Raw genomic sequence first — 16,439 nt, forward strand, 5'->3', positions numbered from 1 at the left:
CTTCCTAGAATTCATGTAAAATTGATTAATCTTAATCAATAATAATGTGCCCTTAATCGGCCTCCAGGGTCATCAAAGTGAAAATGTTCCCAGAATTAATGCAAAATTGATTCATCTTAATCAAAATGGTGTGTTTTCAAGTAGTAATTCATAATTTTTGTGCACTTGCCTAGTGTGATATCCATGTCAAATAACATCTTCGCAAGTAAAGGGCCAAAAAGATCACAAGATACATCATCAGCAGCACTACAGTGCATCGTGCCAACCTATCCATCCATTCAAGTCCCTTGGTTTGGTGTAAACAAGTGGAACTTTCAATCACTGCAAAGAGCTTCAACAGCTAAACTTTTTAGCACTCCTGGACAAGGATCACCCAAGGTTGCTGTGGAGATGGGGATTGAACATCCTTCTTGGCCAAGGCAAGCCTGCAAGCCCATTGAAATTAAATCCCGCTTATCGTACAAGAAAACCTCATGTTTTTTTAAAGGACATTCTAGTTTAAGGACCTCTAACTCCAAATTGAATCAGAACCTGGGTTACTGGTTCCACATTATAATATGAAGAAGCTGAGGTTTCTCTTACCTGCTGAACAATTGATAAGATGTCGGCATTGCAAGCTCCCAAAGCGAATGTGCCACATTTTCCAATAGGAGTTCCAAAGCTAGCGAAATTGATTGAAGTGATGTGCCATCCTCGTTCACAGGTCAGTTGAACTTCAGGGTTTTGAGATATGAATTCCGAGTTTGGTTTCCAGGAATCGGCAGGCGGAGGATCAGTCTCTGATACATGTGCACATATCTCTTGGCCAGTTTTTGTCCTCAAAGAAATCTTAGAGGGGTCACCACCAAGCTCTTCATGGAGAACTAGAAGGTTCTCTCCAATATGTACCCACGTACGGGGAATATGGTACCTAAAAATTATATACAATGTATTTGATTTTAATATGATTATATCACTTTTGGTGCATCACTATGCAGGACAACATAAATGAACAAAACCAGCAATGCATTTACTCTTACAGAGTTTGAGCTGGTTGACCACAGTTCTTTAGACATTTCGATGGATCGTAGGCTCCTCTGTAGTCACAATCACTGCCATTGGTGCAACCAGATGATGGTGAGAGGTAGGCAGGCCAATATCTCCCTATGCTCTGCCCATTAACCCATGCTTGTCCCTTTCCCATGCTAGCAAGATTTAATGCCAAAGGACCCTTTCCTTCAGGAGCAAGGAATGCAACCTGAGGATGAGAAGAACATCAATCGAAGAAAGCAATATGAAAAGAAAACATTGAACCAAGCATGCAAACTGCTTACCTTGTACCATATTAAACTCTGATTAACTGGTGGAGCTGCTCCTGTAGTCCAGAGTGAACTGTTTGCAAGATTTATGTTATCCAAATCAAGGTCTTCCCCTTCAAGTCCCACCTTAAGAAAGGATATATCAAATATGGGCTTGTGAGATCAAGATTATGCCTATAAATTGTGCTTATGTGTATATATAAAGGGTCATGCTAGGGAGACCAACTTGGGATACCAACTTGTGTACCAACTCTCTAATAGAGGTGGAGCCCACCAATACAATGGGTCCCACGCTCTATTAGAGAGTTGGTACACAAGTTGGTATCCCAAGTTGGTCTCCCTAGCATTTTCCATATATAAATATAGCAATCATAAATCACGCCAGTCAGCTAACTCAATTTCAATTTTGAATCAATGTCACCGCTGTGAAGAAAATGCTCTAACCTGGTAGGTCCATTCTTCAAAAGAAAGATCATTTGTGTTGTTCTTTAAGTCACGAAGAGCAACATAAAAGATTCCTGCTCCTGCAACATCGAACCACGGTCCATAGTTCTGGAAAATTACAGAAGGAGATTATATCAAGAGGCCATGAGCATGTTAAGGTGGATGGCTCTTTTTTAATTAATATTAAAAGAAAATCCACATGAAAATTAGCACCAAACAGTATTATGTACCTGTACACCAATCATCATACTCAACAGATCTATGGTATTGTTTCCATGGTTTAGAGTAATCTTATCATCTAGGATGAAGCTTGCATCTTCATGGTTACCGTATCCAAATCCTTCAAGATAACAATATAAAATGTTCGTTTAGATGCACAAAGGCTAAACTTCTGAATACATAGGGATTCAAGAGTTAGCTGATGAGTTTTTTACTTCTCTACATTCAATAGAGTACCTACCTACAAGTCTTTTGTTTACGAAAACAAGTGCTGCATGCCCCAGGCTCTCAATATGCAGAAAAAGTTCTTTCTCTTGACCAGGTATGATGTTTTCTTTCACATTAATACTGCCAGTATGGTGAAGCACATTCACGAAGATGTCAGAAATTGAATAGGATTAAAAATAACTAGCATACAAGTATGCTAAGGATTTCTAATATATCCGTTTGATGAGCACAGAAATGCACTGGATTGACTGTAAAAATTATCAAAACTGGATTATTACCTTATTGTATACCATAAATAATCACTAGTATCTTTTGTTGTAGCTATCTGCTCCAGTAAGCCTGAGTTCTTAAACGAATTGTTGCTCCAAATACCGACTCTTTCTTTATACCAACTCCATGAAGATGGTTCCAATATAAAATCATTTACACTGGTTGTGGCGGAAAAAGAAGAATCTCCAAGAGTTCTTTGTGAGACAACCTTCAATTGTGACACATTGTTATGAGGAAAATATCATCAACAAAAGAGCATAAAGACATGAGCATAGACCTTACAAAAACTATTTATTTTCTCTCTTCTTCTCTCTCCTCTTCCTTAACTACCAAAATCCTAACAGGTTCAAGAGATTCTGTAACATTTTCTTTCTGTGCTATAAGAAGTTGCTAGTCCCAATTGACCCAGTTTGAATGAAATACTAAATTACAATAGGATATGTACCTTTGCAGTATTAAATATAACATTTTTACAATCGGGAAGGATGCTCACGGACCAAGCTGGAAGGAAATAGATATTTCCATTAAAAGTGACATTTGCATCTAAGCTACTGCCATAATTAGCAAGAAAGGCTGCACACTCATTGGAACTTTTATAGTAGACATGTGCCTGATGAAGAAAGGAAATACCAAAGTGAGGATGGAGTAAGAGATATGAGCATGAGAAAATAATGGTGAAAACTGATCATCAAAGACAATTGATTTAAGTCCGGAAAATTTATTGAAGAATCTTGAAATATGTTGCACACCTCTAAGTTTTTACCAAGTTGCACCTGTGTTGGATCGGAGCTGATCATATGTTCTTCACACTGCTTTATCGCCTTGTGCAAGTCACGCAGGTGGCCCCATTTTGGCTGCCTAAGAAAACCTGCATAAGGTTCCTCACAAGATGAAACAACCTCAGGATATTTGAATGACAATTCTGAATTTCTGAGCCACACAACAAAAATTAATTTGTTTCACTAATTTCTCAAAATCCAAGTGTTGGATAAATTTACCGTATTCATCTATAGGAGCATCATAATCATAGCTTGTTGCAACCAGAGGGCCTCCAGCTGTTCGCCCGAAGTTGGTCCCCCCAAAATACTGCAAGGAAATAACAGAGAACAAAGACATTACGATGATGTTTATGGAAGCATATGGTGGTGAAAATGCTAACCTTTACCAATCAAGGCTGGAACTAGAGAAAGAGAAATCTGTGTAGCTTACCATATAATAGTTTTGAAAAGTGCCACCTGTTTCAAAAAATCGTGCAACAGCAAAAGCAAGATCCTCAACAGGTCGAAAAGGAATTGGATTGCCAAATCCAAGGAACCTACACATTACATATGATGATATTCAACATTCTGTATTTCCAAGTTGAACTCCAAAGGTGGACTTGTCTCCTATATGTTAGAATTAATAAGCTAGATTGTTACCATCCACTGTAATTCTCTGTCCACATCTTGGGTTTGGATGGGGAATTTGGGGTAAACCTATCACAATAAAATCCATTGCATGTGTTTATCTGCAGGTAAATTATAAAAATAATGAAACCTTTCAAATGGAAATATTGAAAGAACGGGTACAATGGAAAGGTGGGAAAAACTGTGAGAAGATAACAATTAGAAGGTACAAGGATTGGCAAACTTGAAGACCTTCCATGTAATGATGACTCTTATCAGTGTAGGCAACACCTTTTCATGGAAAATCAAGTACAATACTCACAATTGGATCCGGTGCATCGTCTTGCACACACATCACCCAAGGTACAGATGTATTAAGACTGACAGCAGTTTCTGCAGCCCATTTGACATATAATTCTCCACCAACTCCATATGAACCTTCGATATTTCCATATTCATTTTCAACCTGTCACAGCACATATAAGAATGAAAATTGAGCATGCAAAACATAACTGTAATTTCTATTAGCCTACTTTTTTGGAATGTAAGTTATGAAGCTTGAATAAATGCAAGATTACTATATCAACATGCATGATCGAAACACCATGAGTGCCCCAACTACGTTTTGGATACATAATCTGCATAACCATCTTTTTAGTGTACGTCTTGATAAGCATCCAATGACTTAAACTAGTCATGCACTTGGTACAATGCTTCACTTGGCAAGTAAAAAATAAATGGGGTACAATTAAACCATCACATTAAGAATTAATAAGTTAGACCTGATAAGTTTCATATAGTGTATGGGCTACTGTCAAAGGAAAGCACCTGAGCAAGAATGATTGGGCCTCCTTGTGATGCGAAGAGATGCTCCTTCTTCATCATTTCAACAATTTTTGCAAGAAATTGCTTCATTTCAATCTGCATTTTGACAAGTATATAAAGTTTTCCAATCCATAAGATTCAATGCATTAATGTGAACAAGTTTTTCAAAAGCAGTAGCAATGCAAATAAAGATGGAAAAGTAAGAGGTCTTGTTTTATCCAAAGAGAAACCATATCCACTGGCAAAAATAAATGTACCAAGTACCTTAAAAGGTGCATTTGTTGTGCGAAACTGAATTCCGGGAATAAAGTGTAACCAAATAGGAAATCCCCTGTCATAAGATAATGATATCTGCAGAATCAGTAAAAGCTATAACAGAGTGGAACACACAAAACTAGGAAACTGATGCCAGTGCAATGTACACCACAAGAGAGCATGAAACAGAAACAAACCCATAGTTCCATTCAGCACAAGCATACGGGCCAATCCTCAAATGGACTAGAAGGCCAGCTTCTTGCACTGTCTTCACAAACCTCACCAAATCGAACCTGCCTTCAAAGTAGTACTATAAGAAATGAAACAAAACATCAAATTAATGACAAATTTAGGGGAAAATAGATGCCAATATTCCTAAAGGACCTAACTAGCTTGCTGAGAGGCTAGTGGTTTGCCCATATTAGAATGAATTTACATCAAAGGCCAGAGTTATTCATACCTGGCCTTTTACAGGCTCATGATAGTTCCAGAAAACATAAGTCTCTATCACGTCCAGTCCCCCTTCCTTGGATTTCTTAATAATTTCCGGCCACACCTGCATTGTACCCCAACAAGCACAATCCCACATTGTCATTATAATGCGTCCTCTGACAGCCTTTTCAAATTTTCTCTAACATATTACAATAACATGAATAACAGATTCTAGAACTCACCTCTGGAGTGCTTCGAGGATAATGGATAGAGCCCGACTGCAAAATCCGTCGCTTCCCATCAATAACCAGTGCTCTGTGGTCATATGTCACAGTAGCAGAAAGCACCTTTTCAGTGAAATAACCTTCAAAAACTAGGAGAGCAAAAAGAACAAATGCCACCAAACTCTTGGTTCCCATCATTCAATTTAACCAAACTTACTAAACCCAGAATGCAGAAGACAGCAAGGGAGCATAACCAAGCAAAATTTCCGAGAAAAATCCAAAAGACTCAACATTTTCCACAACCCATGTTGGTATTAGTACTTCCCGTCAAGTCAAGAGGAGAAAGTTCCCGTCAAGTCAAGAGGAGAAAGGGCATGAGATTGATAAAATTATATAGGCGCGAATAATATATTAACATGTGGGCTACTGTGGGCATTGGTTTGTTGGCATTGAAAGTGCAAAGTATATGTATACATACATGGAGTTTTAAATTGAAAAGAATTGTACCTGAATGATTACCCAGACGAGATATCCAAAGCTTGGTTTTGGAGGGAAGCTGGGGGCACTAGACTAGCTATAAGAACAAAAAAACAAAGGTGTTGCTGTCAGTGGATAAGAGTACAAGGAGGTGATGCAGAGAACAGAACTTCATTTTCAAGTTTTTGGAAGCACATCGTGTCCAAGCGGTGAAGAATGGAGATAGTTTGATCGCGGCAGAGGGCCAGTTGTGCAAGCGTGCTTTTCGGTTTTCGTTACCATCCATGACTCGACCGTCGATTTGAGCAACGTTGAAGATTTTGGCCCTTAATTTGAAAAAACAAGTGTTTGGCAGTTCTATAGGTTTGGGCCAGCTTTTTCTCTGGGACCATAGTTCTGTCCGTTGGGCAAGAATTTGGGCCCTGCATTGCCATCGTCATTGTGGGTCATCCTTTTGCAATATTATTATTATTATTTTTAAATCAAAGGGAAATGGGGATTGAAATTTGGGAGTCTTTCAAAATTGCAAAGAGAATGAGCTTCAATAGGAAAAATAAATAAATGTAGGAAGGCGGAACCTCAAAAACTTTTGGGTATGACAATTGCACATTATTTATGCCACTCTTTTATGATGTCTTTTATTTGCTTTTAACTCTTTGTAATATCATGCTTTAACCGAAAATAGATCGTTAAACCAATTTCGATTTTCTAAACTTTCAAGCCAAAGATAAAGGTAACCTCTAAATGCCCACATAAAAAGCAGTATGAAGATTACATGGTAAGGCAAGGCATGTTGGCATATATGCATCACTATGATCAAATGTGGCTGACTGTTTGTTACGACCTTCCATGCACACTGAACTTAATATGTAGAATATCTGAAGATTGTTTAATATTCTTTGGGCAGATTCATTCCAACCATTCTGCTGCTGAATCTGTCTTTAATTTATTGTCTCATTCTTGCTTACGTTGTTGACATGATCGAGCATGGCAACTTGTTTGTCAAAGACAAACGAATTCAAAGAGACACTCCACCTAACTTTGCTATGCATATGCACGGCAACTTGGTTCAGTTTTTTTTTTTAAAATCCTTTTGTTTATCATAAAAGAAAGACCTAGTAGTAGTAGACACCACCAGCCGATAATTTTTCTTTTTAAAGAAAGACCTTCTGGGTATGCATGGTAGCATCGTAATAAACAAACTATATATTCGTCACTAATTCCAAATTTGGATTAGCTGTACTGAATTGTATATTCTTCCAGGAAGACGAAAACATGCGCACACCAAGTTGCAAGCAAATTGTTAGATATAACAAGTCACCTCGATATTACATCGAAATAGACACAACCTTTAACCTACCATAATCTTAACCCATTATCCAACCCTACAAATGCACATGATATATTGAAAGTTCAACTCATAGCATTTGAACTCTAAAAAATGCACGTTGTTGTCTTCTAGAAAAAGCACTGTGACTAACATTCAACACTCCGCAGCCCACTCGACTCCTCCCAAAAATCTGCATATGGAAACTTGTTCAATTTTCCTTATTTTTTATAAGAATGATCTATGATTGACAAGTTGAAAAATAGATGGTTTGGATTGTTGAAAAAGAATTTGCAGGGGACCCTAAAGAGTGTCCCTCAAATATTTTATTTGAGGGATCGATCCCTCAATAGAAATAAACCCTATATATATAAATATATAGCTGTCAATGTTAACTGTGAAGAGAGGCATGTTCTTCAAGAGGAGACCTCGTATCGTACATGATTTTTCATCTAAAGAAAAATAATAGTATTCGGTAAGAGAAAGAACATTTATTAATTAGAATTATTAAATAAAATGACGCTCAAAGTTTGAGTCAATAATCGTCATCCCTTCCAGCCTTTATATATAAATGCCAGTGCATGCATATGGCAACTGCAACTCTCTTCAAGCTTGGTTTGTTTTTGTTTCATACAACTTTTACTTTCTTCAATCATTTGGTTGCAGTTGCAGATCACTTGCTTGCTGATAATCCCATATAGAAGAGAAAGAGCGGCTTGTTCCTTACCAGTCCATTGAAGGCCAAGGTTTCTCCACCCCCTAACTCGACCAATTTTCGTTTTATTTAAGATTTGATAAGTAAACTAGTCTCCATAGATTTTCGTTTAATAATCTTTTTGCTATTTATTATAGGTCTCGCTGCTCTCTAAAGTACAGGAGAGACTGAAGCGGAAATTTGAGTTTCGAGGTGAAATAGTGACCAAAACGGGTCTCATATGGCAGCTGGTACGCAACCCTTCACTGAATATATATTTCATTAGTTTCTCATCGCATGCCTCTATTCCATGTTTTCAAAGTCCATGCCAACTATATCTCTATGTATAATTTTTTTTTTTCTGGACAAAAATAATTAAAATGGAAAAGTTGAAAGTCCCTTGTACAGAGGAAAGACTTGGACAACAATGAACACAACGAAAGAGAGAATCAAATTAAAGGATGATTGGTGCATGGATTAGGTGTATACTAGTAACATATACTTTCACTTTTGGGTGACAGAATAAAAGTACATAATTTCCATTGTAGATACGTTATAGATAAAAGTATTCAACCACATGTCTTTATTTAATAGTTGCATTTATTTAGGCATATTATGTTAAGTTTACTTGTCTTGTTATCGCGTGGTGTTACTAATATTATAACATGTGTATTTATATATTTCTTAATATTGTACTGAATGTCTATGAAATATCAACTTTGTTGTCTACCCACTTAATTAACTTGCTAAAACTTTGTTGTGTGAATTAATTATTATTAAGTTCACTCTTACAACACTCATATCCGGCAAACTAGTATACGAACTCAAATAAACCATATAAAATAGTCCATCTACTAAATAGTCCGCCAATTACTTCTAGTCCTAAATGCTTTATGTGGAGAAATTTTTGCATGTTTTGGGTACACCAGCCAGTTGACGTTCCATCCAATATACATAAGATATGTTGTTTAAACTCTCCAACGTACTATACTACATTTTAAAATTAAATTAAAATATTTCCACATGTCCTAAATAATTAATAAATTGAGCAAGAAGCTTGTAATTAAGTGGTAAGAGCAGTTACCCATGCACCTAAGGTGATGTGGTCTAATAGCTTCCCTTAAAAGAAAAAAAAAAAGAAAAAAAAAGAAAAGTAAACCTCACACACAACTGTTCCATATTTCATCTTTCATATTTTATATTTTATGTTATTTTGTTGTCGTTTTTTTTTATAATTATTATTTTATAATTTTATTGTTTTATAAGTTTAATTTTTAGTGCTATGAATAAAAGTTTAAATTTTAGTTTTTTAATTATTTAAAAATGATAATGTATACACCCATTCTTGGTCCTTGTTTTATGAAGTGTTTGGCTTCCTAGCAGAAATAGTTGCAGTTGTTACCAGCGTCTTGGGTTGTGCCACCGTAGCTGTAAGTCTGGTATCACCCTGTTTACGAGAACCCATAACGGAGGGATATAATTATTTCCGGAAGCGCAAAGAAAGACTAGATACTTTAACTACCAAAATGGCTGCTCTGGAACAACAACGGGCTCAAGTAGACCTACAATCTAAGGAGAAGGTGCTGAGCAAGTCCTTGCTAGTGTTTGAGTGGCTGGACAAGGCAGACGAGTTTATCAAGCAAGTTGCTGACTTGAAATTCAAAGACAAAATAGGTGAGATCAATTGCTGCGGTCTACCCAACTATATTGAACAGTACAAAGCCGGAAAACAGATTGAACAGAGGATTGTAGAGTTCGAGGCACTGGAAAAGGAAGGGCAAAAGTTCATTGACGTTCAAGAATCCGATGTGGTGGGACAAATGAAAGAGGCCAAAGAACCAGTGGGAGAGGCAAAAAGTAAAGTTGAAGAGATTATGAAGTACGTGACAGAAAAGGAGGGCTGTACCATACTTGTTTATGGGATGGCTGGTTCAGGGAAGACGAGAGTAGTATCGAGAGTCAATGACCTTATACTAAGCGCTTATAATGGCGGTCATGAGTATTTTGATAAAGTCATTTGGGTGACTGCTGTGAATAAAGGATCAATATCCGTTGATAACTTGCAGAAGAAAATTGCGGAGAAATTACAAATTGATCTTAAGAATGCTACTGAGAATACAGCAGCAATCTTGGAAGGAGCCCTCAAGAGTAAGAGATTTCTCATCATTCTGGATGACATGTGGAGGAATCTCTCTCTTGAGGCTCCTATATGAAGAGGCAAAAAAATTGTTTGAGGATGAAGCTTGCATGGATGTGTCAATATTAAAGGAAGATAGTACTCGAGGTACTATAAAGGAAATGATAGAAGAATGTGAAGGTTTGCCCTTGGCAATTGTCTCGCTGGCAGAAACCTTGAAAGGATTAAAGAAAAATGGTCTTGACGATGATGCTGCATGGAAAGAAGCACTTGAAGAGATTCCATCTCACTTGGAAAGCAGGAATGAAAAAGCATTTAATCGTTTGAAAGACAGTTTCGATATGTTGAATGAAGAAGTTCAGCAATGTTTCCTGTACTGTGCATTGTACCCAAGTCAGCATAAGATGAAGAAGAAAAAGTTAGTGGAGTATTGGTTTTGGCAAGGTTTTTTGGAGGGTACAGAGAGAAGCATAGAAGGTAGGACACGAGCAAGAGAGATACTGGATGAGCTCATAGGAACCTACCTTTTGAAGGAAGTAGACAAAGAATACATCAAGATGAGCAACATAGTTAGGCAAATGGCAGTCCATCTTACCCAGAAAAGCCCTGGTAAGTTTCTCATCAAAGCTGACAAGAAACTTTTCAAATGGAACTTACATGAGGAGGACTTGTCTGAAGTAAAGAGAGCCTCATTGATGAGTAATCAGATTCAATCACTTATGGAAGAGCCCAAGTTTCTCAAGCTATCCACGTTACTTCTGCAGCACAACAACATCTCTCGCTTGAGTGACAATTTCTTTCGTAGTATGCCTAACATCAAAGTCCTTGACCTCTCTCATACTATGATCCCTTCCCTTCAGAAGTCAGCCTTTTCCAACTTGAGAAAACTAAGGGCACTCCTCCTGCGCGATTGTCCCAAACTAGAATATCTGCCTTCTCTAGCAAACTCTAAGGAACTACTGGTTCTCGACCTTTATAATACTCCTACAAAACAATTGCCTGATGGGATGAATGAATTAAAAAAGCTTATTCGCCTTAACCTGTCTCATACCAAAGTCGGAGAATTTGAAGCTGAACTTGTAACTGCATTAGCCAGTCTGGAAGAACTGTTCATAATAACTAATGATGTCTCTGCAGGCTCTTTGTGGGGATCTGAGAAAGGAGCAACTAGTATTGAGAAGCTGGGAGCCCTTCCCAATTTAGCTATTCTACATATCAACTTCCCAGATGCAGAGTCCTTTAATACATATGTCCATTGGAAGCTGCATTATCTATCCAAATTCAAATTCTGGGTGGGGGGTTCTTGTGATGAAGCAGAGTTACCCAAAAACAGCATAGTTTTCAGCAAAACTGACTTCACTGTGGAAGGAAACCTCCCAGTCCCAGAAGAGACCTCTGAGTTGCATGTAATGAGCAACAAGGGTCTATTGTGGTTGCCAAGTTGTCGTCTGGATAGCCTGAAGGTCATCCAAATTTCTGGCTGCGAAAGTTTGGTATATTTATTCCAGAGTGGCGGCGAGTACAACCTTCCAAACCTCCACACAATTTTAGTTGAAAACTGTCAGAGTATGCAGGCGTTGATAGAGTCCAAAGGACACAGTGACAATGTAGCCGACTTTAAGGTTCAACCTCATTTGTTGAAGCTAAAAGTCATCCGTATCTCTGACTGTGAAAATTTGGCCTACTTATTCCCGACCAAGATGCTGCTATGCTTCTCAGAACTCCAAGAGATCTCCATCAGCCGGCAAAGCCAGAGCAAGCAAGTGGAAGAAGAGTCAAACTCAGAAGAGCCCGTCTCTGATGCTTCTCTTGCTATTCATGATCCAAGGTTAGAAAAACAGGAGTTGGATGAGTTGGTGTGGGTTGATCCACTTGAATTGAACAAGATGAAGTACAAGGGAAAAAAGACGGTTACTCCTGATGGGCAAATCATTTGGAGATTTCTAAAACTAAAAATGGAGATCAAGTATTGTCTGCAACCCAAGCCAAGGTTAGTGTGCCTGTGCTGTGCCGCAAAACGATTAAACCTTGTCCATTTAACCTTATATTTTGCTTTAAATTTTATAAAAATATCATTTATCATTTTGACAATGACTTTATATGCTTATAAAATCATGTATAGTTTTCAGATTATAAGATAGATTGTTGTTTTACAATTCCACTTACACTGATTGGAATAACTAAACTCTGAGTTTCCTATTTTTCATGAAACTATCATATGGGTGGGCTCATTCAGTGTCCCCAAAATGATGAAAAGGAGTAGCAGCTTTGGTACGTCCTTTGTTCCACAAACAACTCTTTTACAAAATTCTCACGAGGACTATTTTCTTCTCCTCCTTTTCTACCTCTTCCCAAGGCTGAAGTGCTTATTGGCTTTCATGGCGTGTACTTTTCTGTTTATCCTTGAACTCACAAGGGGAGAGTTTTTTTGTACCTTTTCTGACAAGTATATTTTGTGATGTATAGCACTGCTCTAAATGATTATATGCGCATTTTAAATATTGTCTCTGACTATTAGCATTCTGTTTTTGGTGTTTGCAGGGTCAAGAAAGGAGGCAACACCAAGCCCACGCGGTATGCTTTTACACCCATCAAAGAACAATTCTAGTACCTTAGCAAAGCTACATTTACATGTTTCTGTCTACAATCCAAGCATTGTTTCCATCCATGGTGGCAGTACTCTTCTGTATAAATATCATTCAGTCAAACCACTTCACTCTAAACTCATTAACTAACTGTTGCAGGTCCTTTCTCAAGAACCGTATCTAGTACAAATCGTAAGCTTTCATAATTCCCAGCAGTTAAATCATGTTCTATCATGTTGTTAATTTCCTATAGTGTTGATCAGTTGCCTCCTACCTCATTTTGAATGGAATTTATTCTTATGCACCTTATAAAGTTCACTAGCAGTGGCACTTGTATAATATCAGAATTATTTGTTTTTGAAGTAAGTGGTGTTGGTCTGGTAATTAAAATTAATCCCCTTCCTTCAGTTTTGGGTTCAGATAATAATAAGGTGGCACCTTTGGTGCACGCAAGTACTGAACTTACTGCTGACATTGTTCGTAAGAGCAATCTACTCAAGGGAAAGGACGACCATTCAAATCTGCATCCGGCTATCAGTACTCCACGGTCGTCTAAGCTGGATAAGGAAGTTACTGAAACTATCCAGTCCACACCTCAAAATGCTGCAGAGGTAAAACGTCAGGCAGCCGAATAATTTCTTTTCTTCGTTTTATGGTATTTTTTGTTTTGTTTCTAGAAACAATTTTCTCTTTGTGTCTTGTTTATGATGATGCAGTTCATTGTTATATCTGCAGGATGATCAAGAGGAAGGACTGAACCTATTTTCTTCTGCGTACCTCCACTTAAGGAATTACATTATCAACCCTTTTTAATTAATCCGGGACTCGACGCTGGATCGAGTTAATAAGATCTGGTTGGTTGATGCAGAGAGTCCTTGCTTCACCAAACAATATTATGTACTTGTTTATGATCTGGTTGATGTAGAGTTTTTGCTTCCCCAGTTTGAATAATATTATGTATGTACTTGTTTAAGTACTGCAGGCGAGGAGTATAACCAAACAAAATGTCCAAGAAAAGTCCAAAAGACTCGACAATTTCCAAAACCAATATTCTGGGAATTGGCTTGTTTTGTTTGTTGGCATTGAAAGTGCAAAATATACATGGCGATAACGCACGCAGAGCTCAAGCTTTTTGGAAGCATATTTGTTGAAGTGGTGAAAAATGAAGCAGTTTGCTTCCCCAGTTGAGTGCTTTCCACTTTCCACTATGCTTCGATTCGACCGATAGTCATTTTGTCCAAAGTTGAAGTTTTGGGCCTTCATTTGAATAAAAGCTAGAAGTATTTTTACTTGAATCAATTGAGCCTTAACCAAACTAGTTTGTAAAGTCACTTGGAAATTTTTTTATATGTTCCGGGTACACCACGTGGCTGGTGTACCATTAAATAAACATAAGATATGTGGAATTATTATTTAACTTACTTCATTTCTTTTTATTACATGTGACGGGCTGCATTGGAAATATTCCATATGTACTCTGTCTATAGGATGGTACACCAGCCACGTGGTGTACCCGGAACACCCAAAAATTACTCACTATTACTTGGGCTTCACTTTTTTAGAGAATACTATTAGTTTTTTAAATAAAAAAATAAAGGAAAAAACTATTACAAGGAAAAACCACAAGGGCAACTCTTTATTGTATGAGTTGTTGCAAATTACAATTGTCGAATAAGAAACAAAAAAACATGAAATCCAAATACTTCTTACAGAAACTGGTAATTATAAGAGATTTGAAAAATAAGAACAGTGTCACGTGTGATAATCCTTCTAATACTACTTAATATAATAATAATGTTATTTGTATTACATTTTTTTGTTTTACCACTTCTATAAATATGAACCTCATTATGTATGCACATTTCACCTCTATTAAAGAGACGATCAATATATAATGTCTTTTCGAATAACAGCATTTATAAAATAATCCCAAAGTCCACACCATGTCACCACCTAATTTTCAAAGTAATGAAGACGGCCTCTAAAAAAATTTGAAGACTCAACGAGTTTCCAAATTCCAATCCTTATCTCGATTCAATTTTTTATCCTTTTCCCCTACATTAAAAGAAAACCTGGGAAACACGAGCTGATAAAATAATACATGTGCATTATTACGATGATTATTGTGACTGCACAAAACTACTCCATAGCTCACACCTCTCTCTTATTTTTATAACAATGATTAGTGATAGGACGAACAGGCAAGGTCGTGATCGTTTATTTTCAAAGAAATAGAGAGAAGAAGATTATTTATCAAATATATATAAGACTTTACTTGGCACACAAGAAATTCAGAATTACAACAAAATCTAAAAACCTTTAGAGGGCACTGCAACTCTACAACTAAGATACAAAGATTCACTCTTGGAGTAGAAAACAAATTTACACATGAAATCAAGACGGTTAATTTTCAATTCCCATTTACTGAAAATTTATCGTGCATAAGATGAAGCGGAAGATGGTGCCGGTTTAGACAGTATCCTTTTGGATCCAATTGTTGAAATTAATGCACATTTGTGCTAAAGAAATGTATAGAAAAATTTAGAAGCTTGGTGGGAAGTCGGCAACTACATGCAACCATGAAGATTATTCTAGGAAGCCACACATACGTGGCTGGAGTAAAGAGATCAAGTCAGTGGAGAAAGCCTATGTCGGCTACTTTCACCTATAAAAGGATTTGTAGCCTTCCAAAGCAAGGTGGAGTCATCCACCAACTCCCAATCAAAGTGAAGTCTAAAAAAAGAACTCCCAAACTATTAGGGAGCCAAGAGCTTCCCAAAGTAAACTATGTTGCGGAGCCAATAAGCTCATCAATCTAAGTGAAGGGCCAAATATAAGTGGTATCAAAGCAACACACATCACACCTACTAAATTCACCAATGTTCACATGCAGGGTTGACTGACAGCATTATATTGGTGGGAATCTCTGCAGCATCATTCTATGAAGCATCAAGTGGTCATCGCCAACATATTTGTTCAAAATTTCGACCAATTGTCAATGATAAAGTGAGGCATGACAACTCTTCTTCTGTTCAACTTAGGAACCTGAGTCGATGGATGTAAAATCCCATTTTTCCAAAACCATCATTTGTTCAATCATATTGTCCTTACTCTTTTCCAGCAATAATTTTCAGTTGACATAAGCTTTAGATTGCATAAGAAGTGAAAGAGGTAGCCTGTTATTGTTTGGGAGCGATGTTTGAAGGACGGACGAGGTTCTTCTTCTTCTCCTTTAACTCTTAGCACACTATTTTTATTGTAGATTTGATTAGTAAAGTGGCTATATATGGTTTTCATAGCTGCTTCTTTTACGTACCGGTACCCTTTTAATTTTGGTGGGTAATATATTTATATGCATCATAACTCCTTGCATTAATTTGGAAATTATTTCTTAGCTTGTCTTACCGACAGCGTTTCTACCATGAACTGCGCTTAGGATGATCAGACCGACTTTGAGATTTAGATCAATAAGGCCTTTTTACATTAAGAACAAAATAAAAACTCTTATCTTATTTAATCTTGTCTTTTTAGGGTGTTTAGGACAAATCCACTAGTGTTTATCAGTTTATAATTCAATCCAGATTAGATTGGATGATGATTGGACTTATATATCTTCAATGAAAACAAATATATCTGCTC

The 16,439-nt window shown here is 37.2% G+C and overlaps 1 protein-coding gene and 1 pseudogene across 4 annotated transcripts; one reads left to right on the plus strand and one right to left on the minus strand.

Moving 5' to 3' along the window:
• Nucleotides 1-95: 95 nt before the first annotated feature.
• LOC110770891 (beta-galactosidase 8-like) lies at nucleotides 96-6,378 on the minus strand. 3 transcript variants are annotated; one of them, XM_088251878.1, is made up of 21 exons: nucleotides 6,253-6,378; nucleotides 6,088-6,154; nucleotides 5,599-5,671; nucleotides 5,385-5,480; nucleotides 5,122-5,217; nucleotides 4,934-5,000; nucleotides 4,673-4,765; nucleotides 4,167-4,310; nucleotides 3,878-3,966; nucleotides 3,669-3,774; nucleotides 3,458-3,545; nucleotides 3,209-3,327; nucleotides 2,905-3,069; nucleotides 2,468-2,667; nucleotides 2,203-2,309; nucleotides 1,973-2,082; nucleotides 1,743-1,850; nucleotides 1,314-1,424; nucleotides 1,020-1,237; nucleotides 583-910; nucleotides 96-425 (listed from the first exon to the last, which is right to left on the minus strand). In XM_088251878.1, the coding sequence occupies exons 7-21, from the start codon at nucleotides 4,757-4,759 to the stop codon at nucleotides 315-317; spliced, it is 2,091 nt and encodes a 696-aa protein (XP_088108004.1). In that variant the 5' UTR covers nucleotides 4,760-4,765; nucleotides 4,934-5,000; nucleotides 5,122-5,217; nucleotides 5,385-5,480; nucleotides 5,599-5,671; nucleotides 6,088-6,154; nucleotides 6,253-6,378; the 3' UTR covers nucleotides 96-314. The 3 variants fall into 3 exon arrangements, with proteins under 3 accessions (XP_088108004.1, XP_088108005.1, XP_021830811.1); XM_088251879.1 differs by lacking the exons at nucleotides 6,088-6,154; nucleotides 6,253-6,378 and adding an exon at nucleotides 5,798-6,078; XM_021975119.2 differs by lacking the exons at nucleotides 6,088-6,154; nucleotides 6,253-6,378 and having other exon boundaries at nucleotides 5,122-5,234; nucleotides 5,599-6,078.
• Nucleotides 6,379-8,002: 1,624 nt separating this feature from the next.
• On the plus strand, nucleotides 8,003-13,540 carry LOC148295316 (disease resistance protein At4g27190-like; annotated as a pseudogene). The gene is made up of 7 exons (XR_015835342.1): nucleotides 8,003-8,130; nucleotides 8,237-8,329; nucleotides 9,462-12,205; nucleotides 12,452-12,486; nucleotides 12,757-12,891; nucleotides 13,209-13,411; nucleotides 13,517-13,540. The product of XR_015835342.1 is annotated as a disease resistance protein At4g27190-like (transcript).
• Nucleotides 13,541-16,439: the final 2,899 nt, after the last annotated feature.

Source organism: Prunus avium, chromosome 4, assembly GCF_965620075.1.
Source record: "Prunus avium chromosome 4, drPruAviu1.hap1.1, whole genome shotgun sequence".
In the NCBI taxonomy this organism is placed as follows: Eukaryota; Viridiplantae; Streptophyta; class Magnoliopsida; order Rosales; family Rosaceae; genus Prunus; species Prunus avium.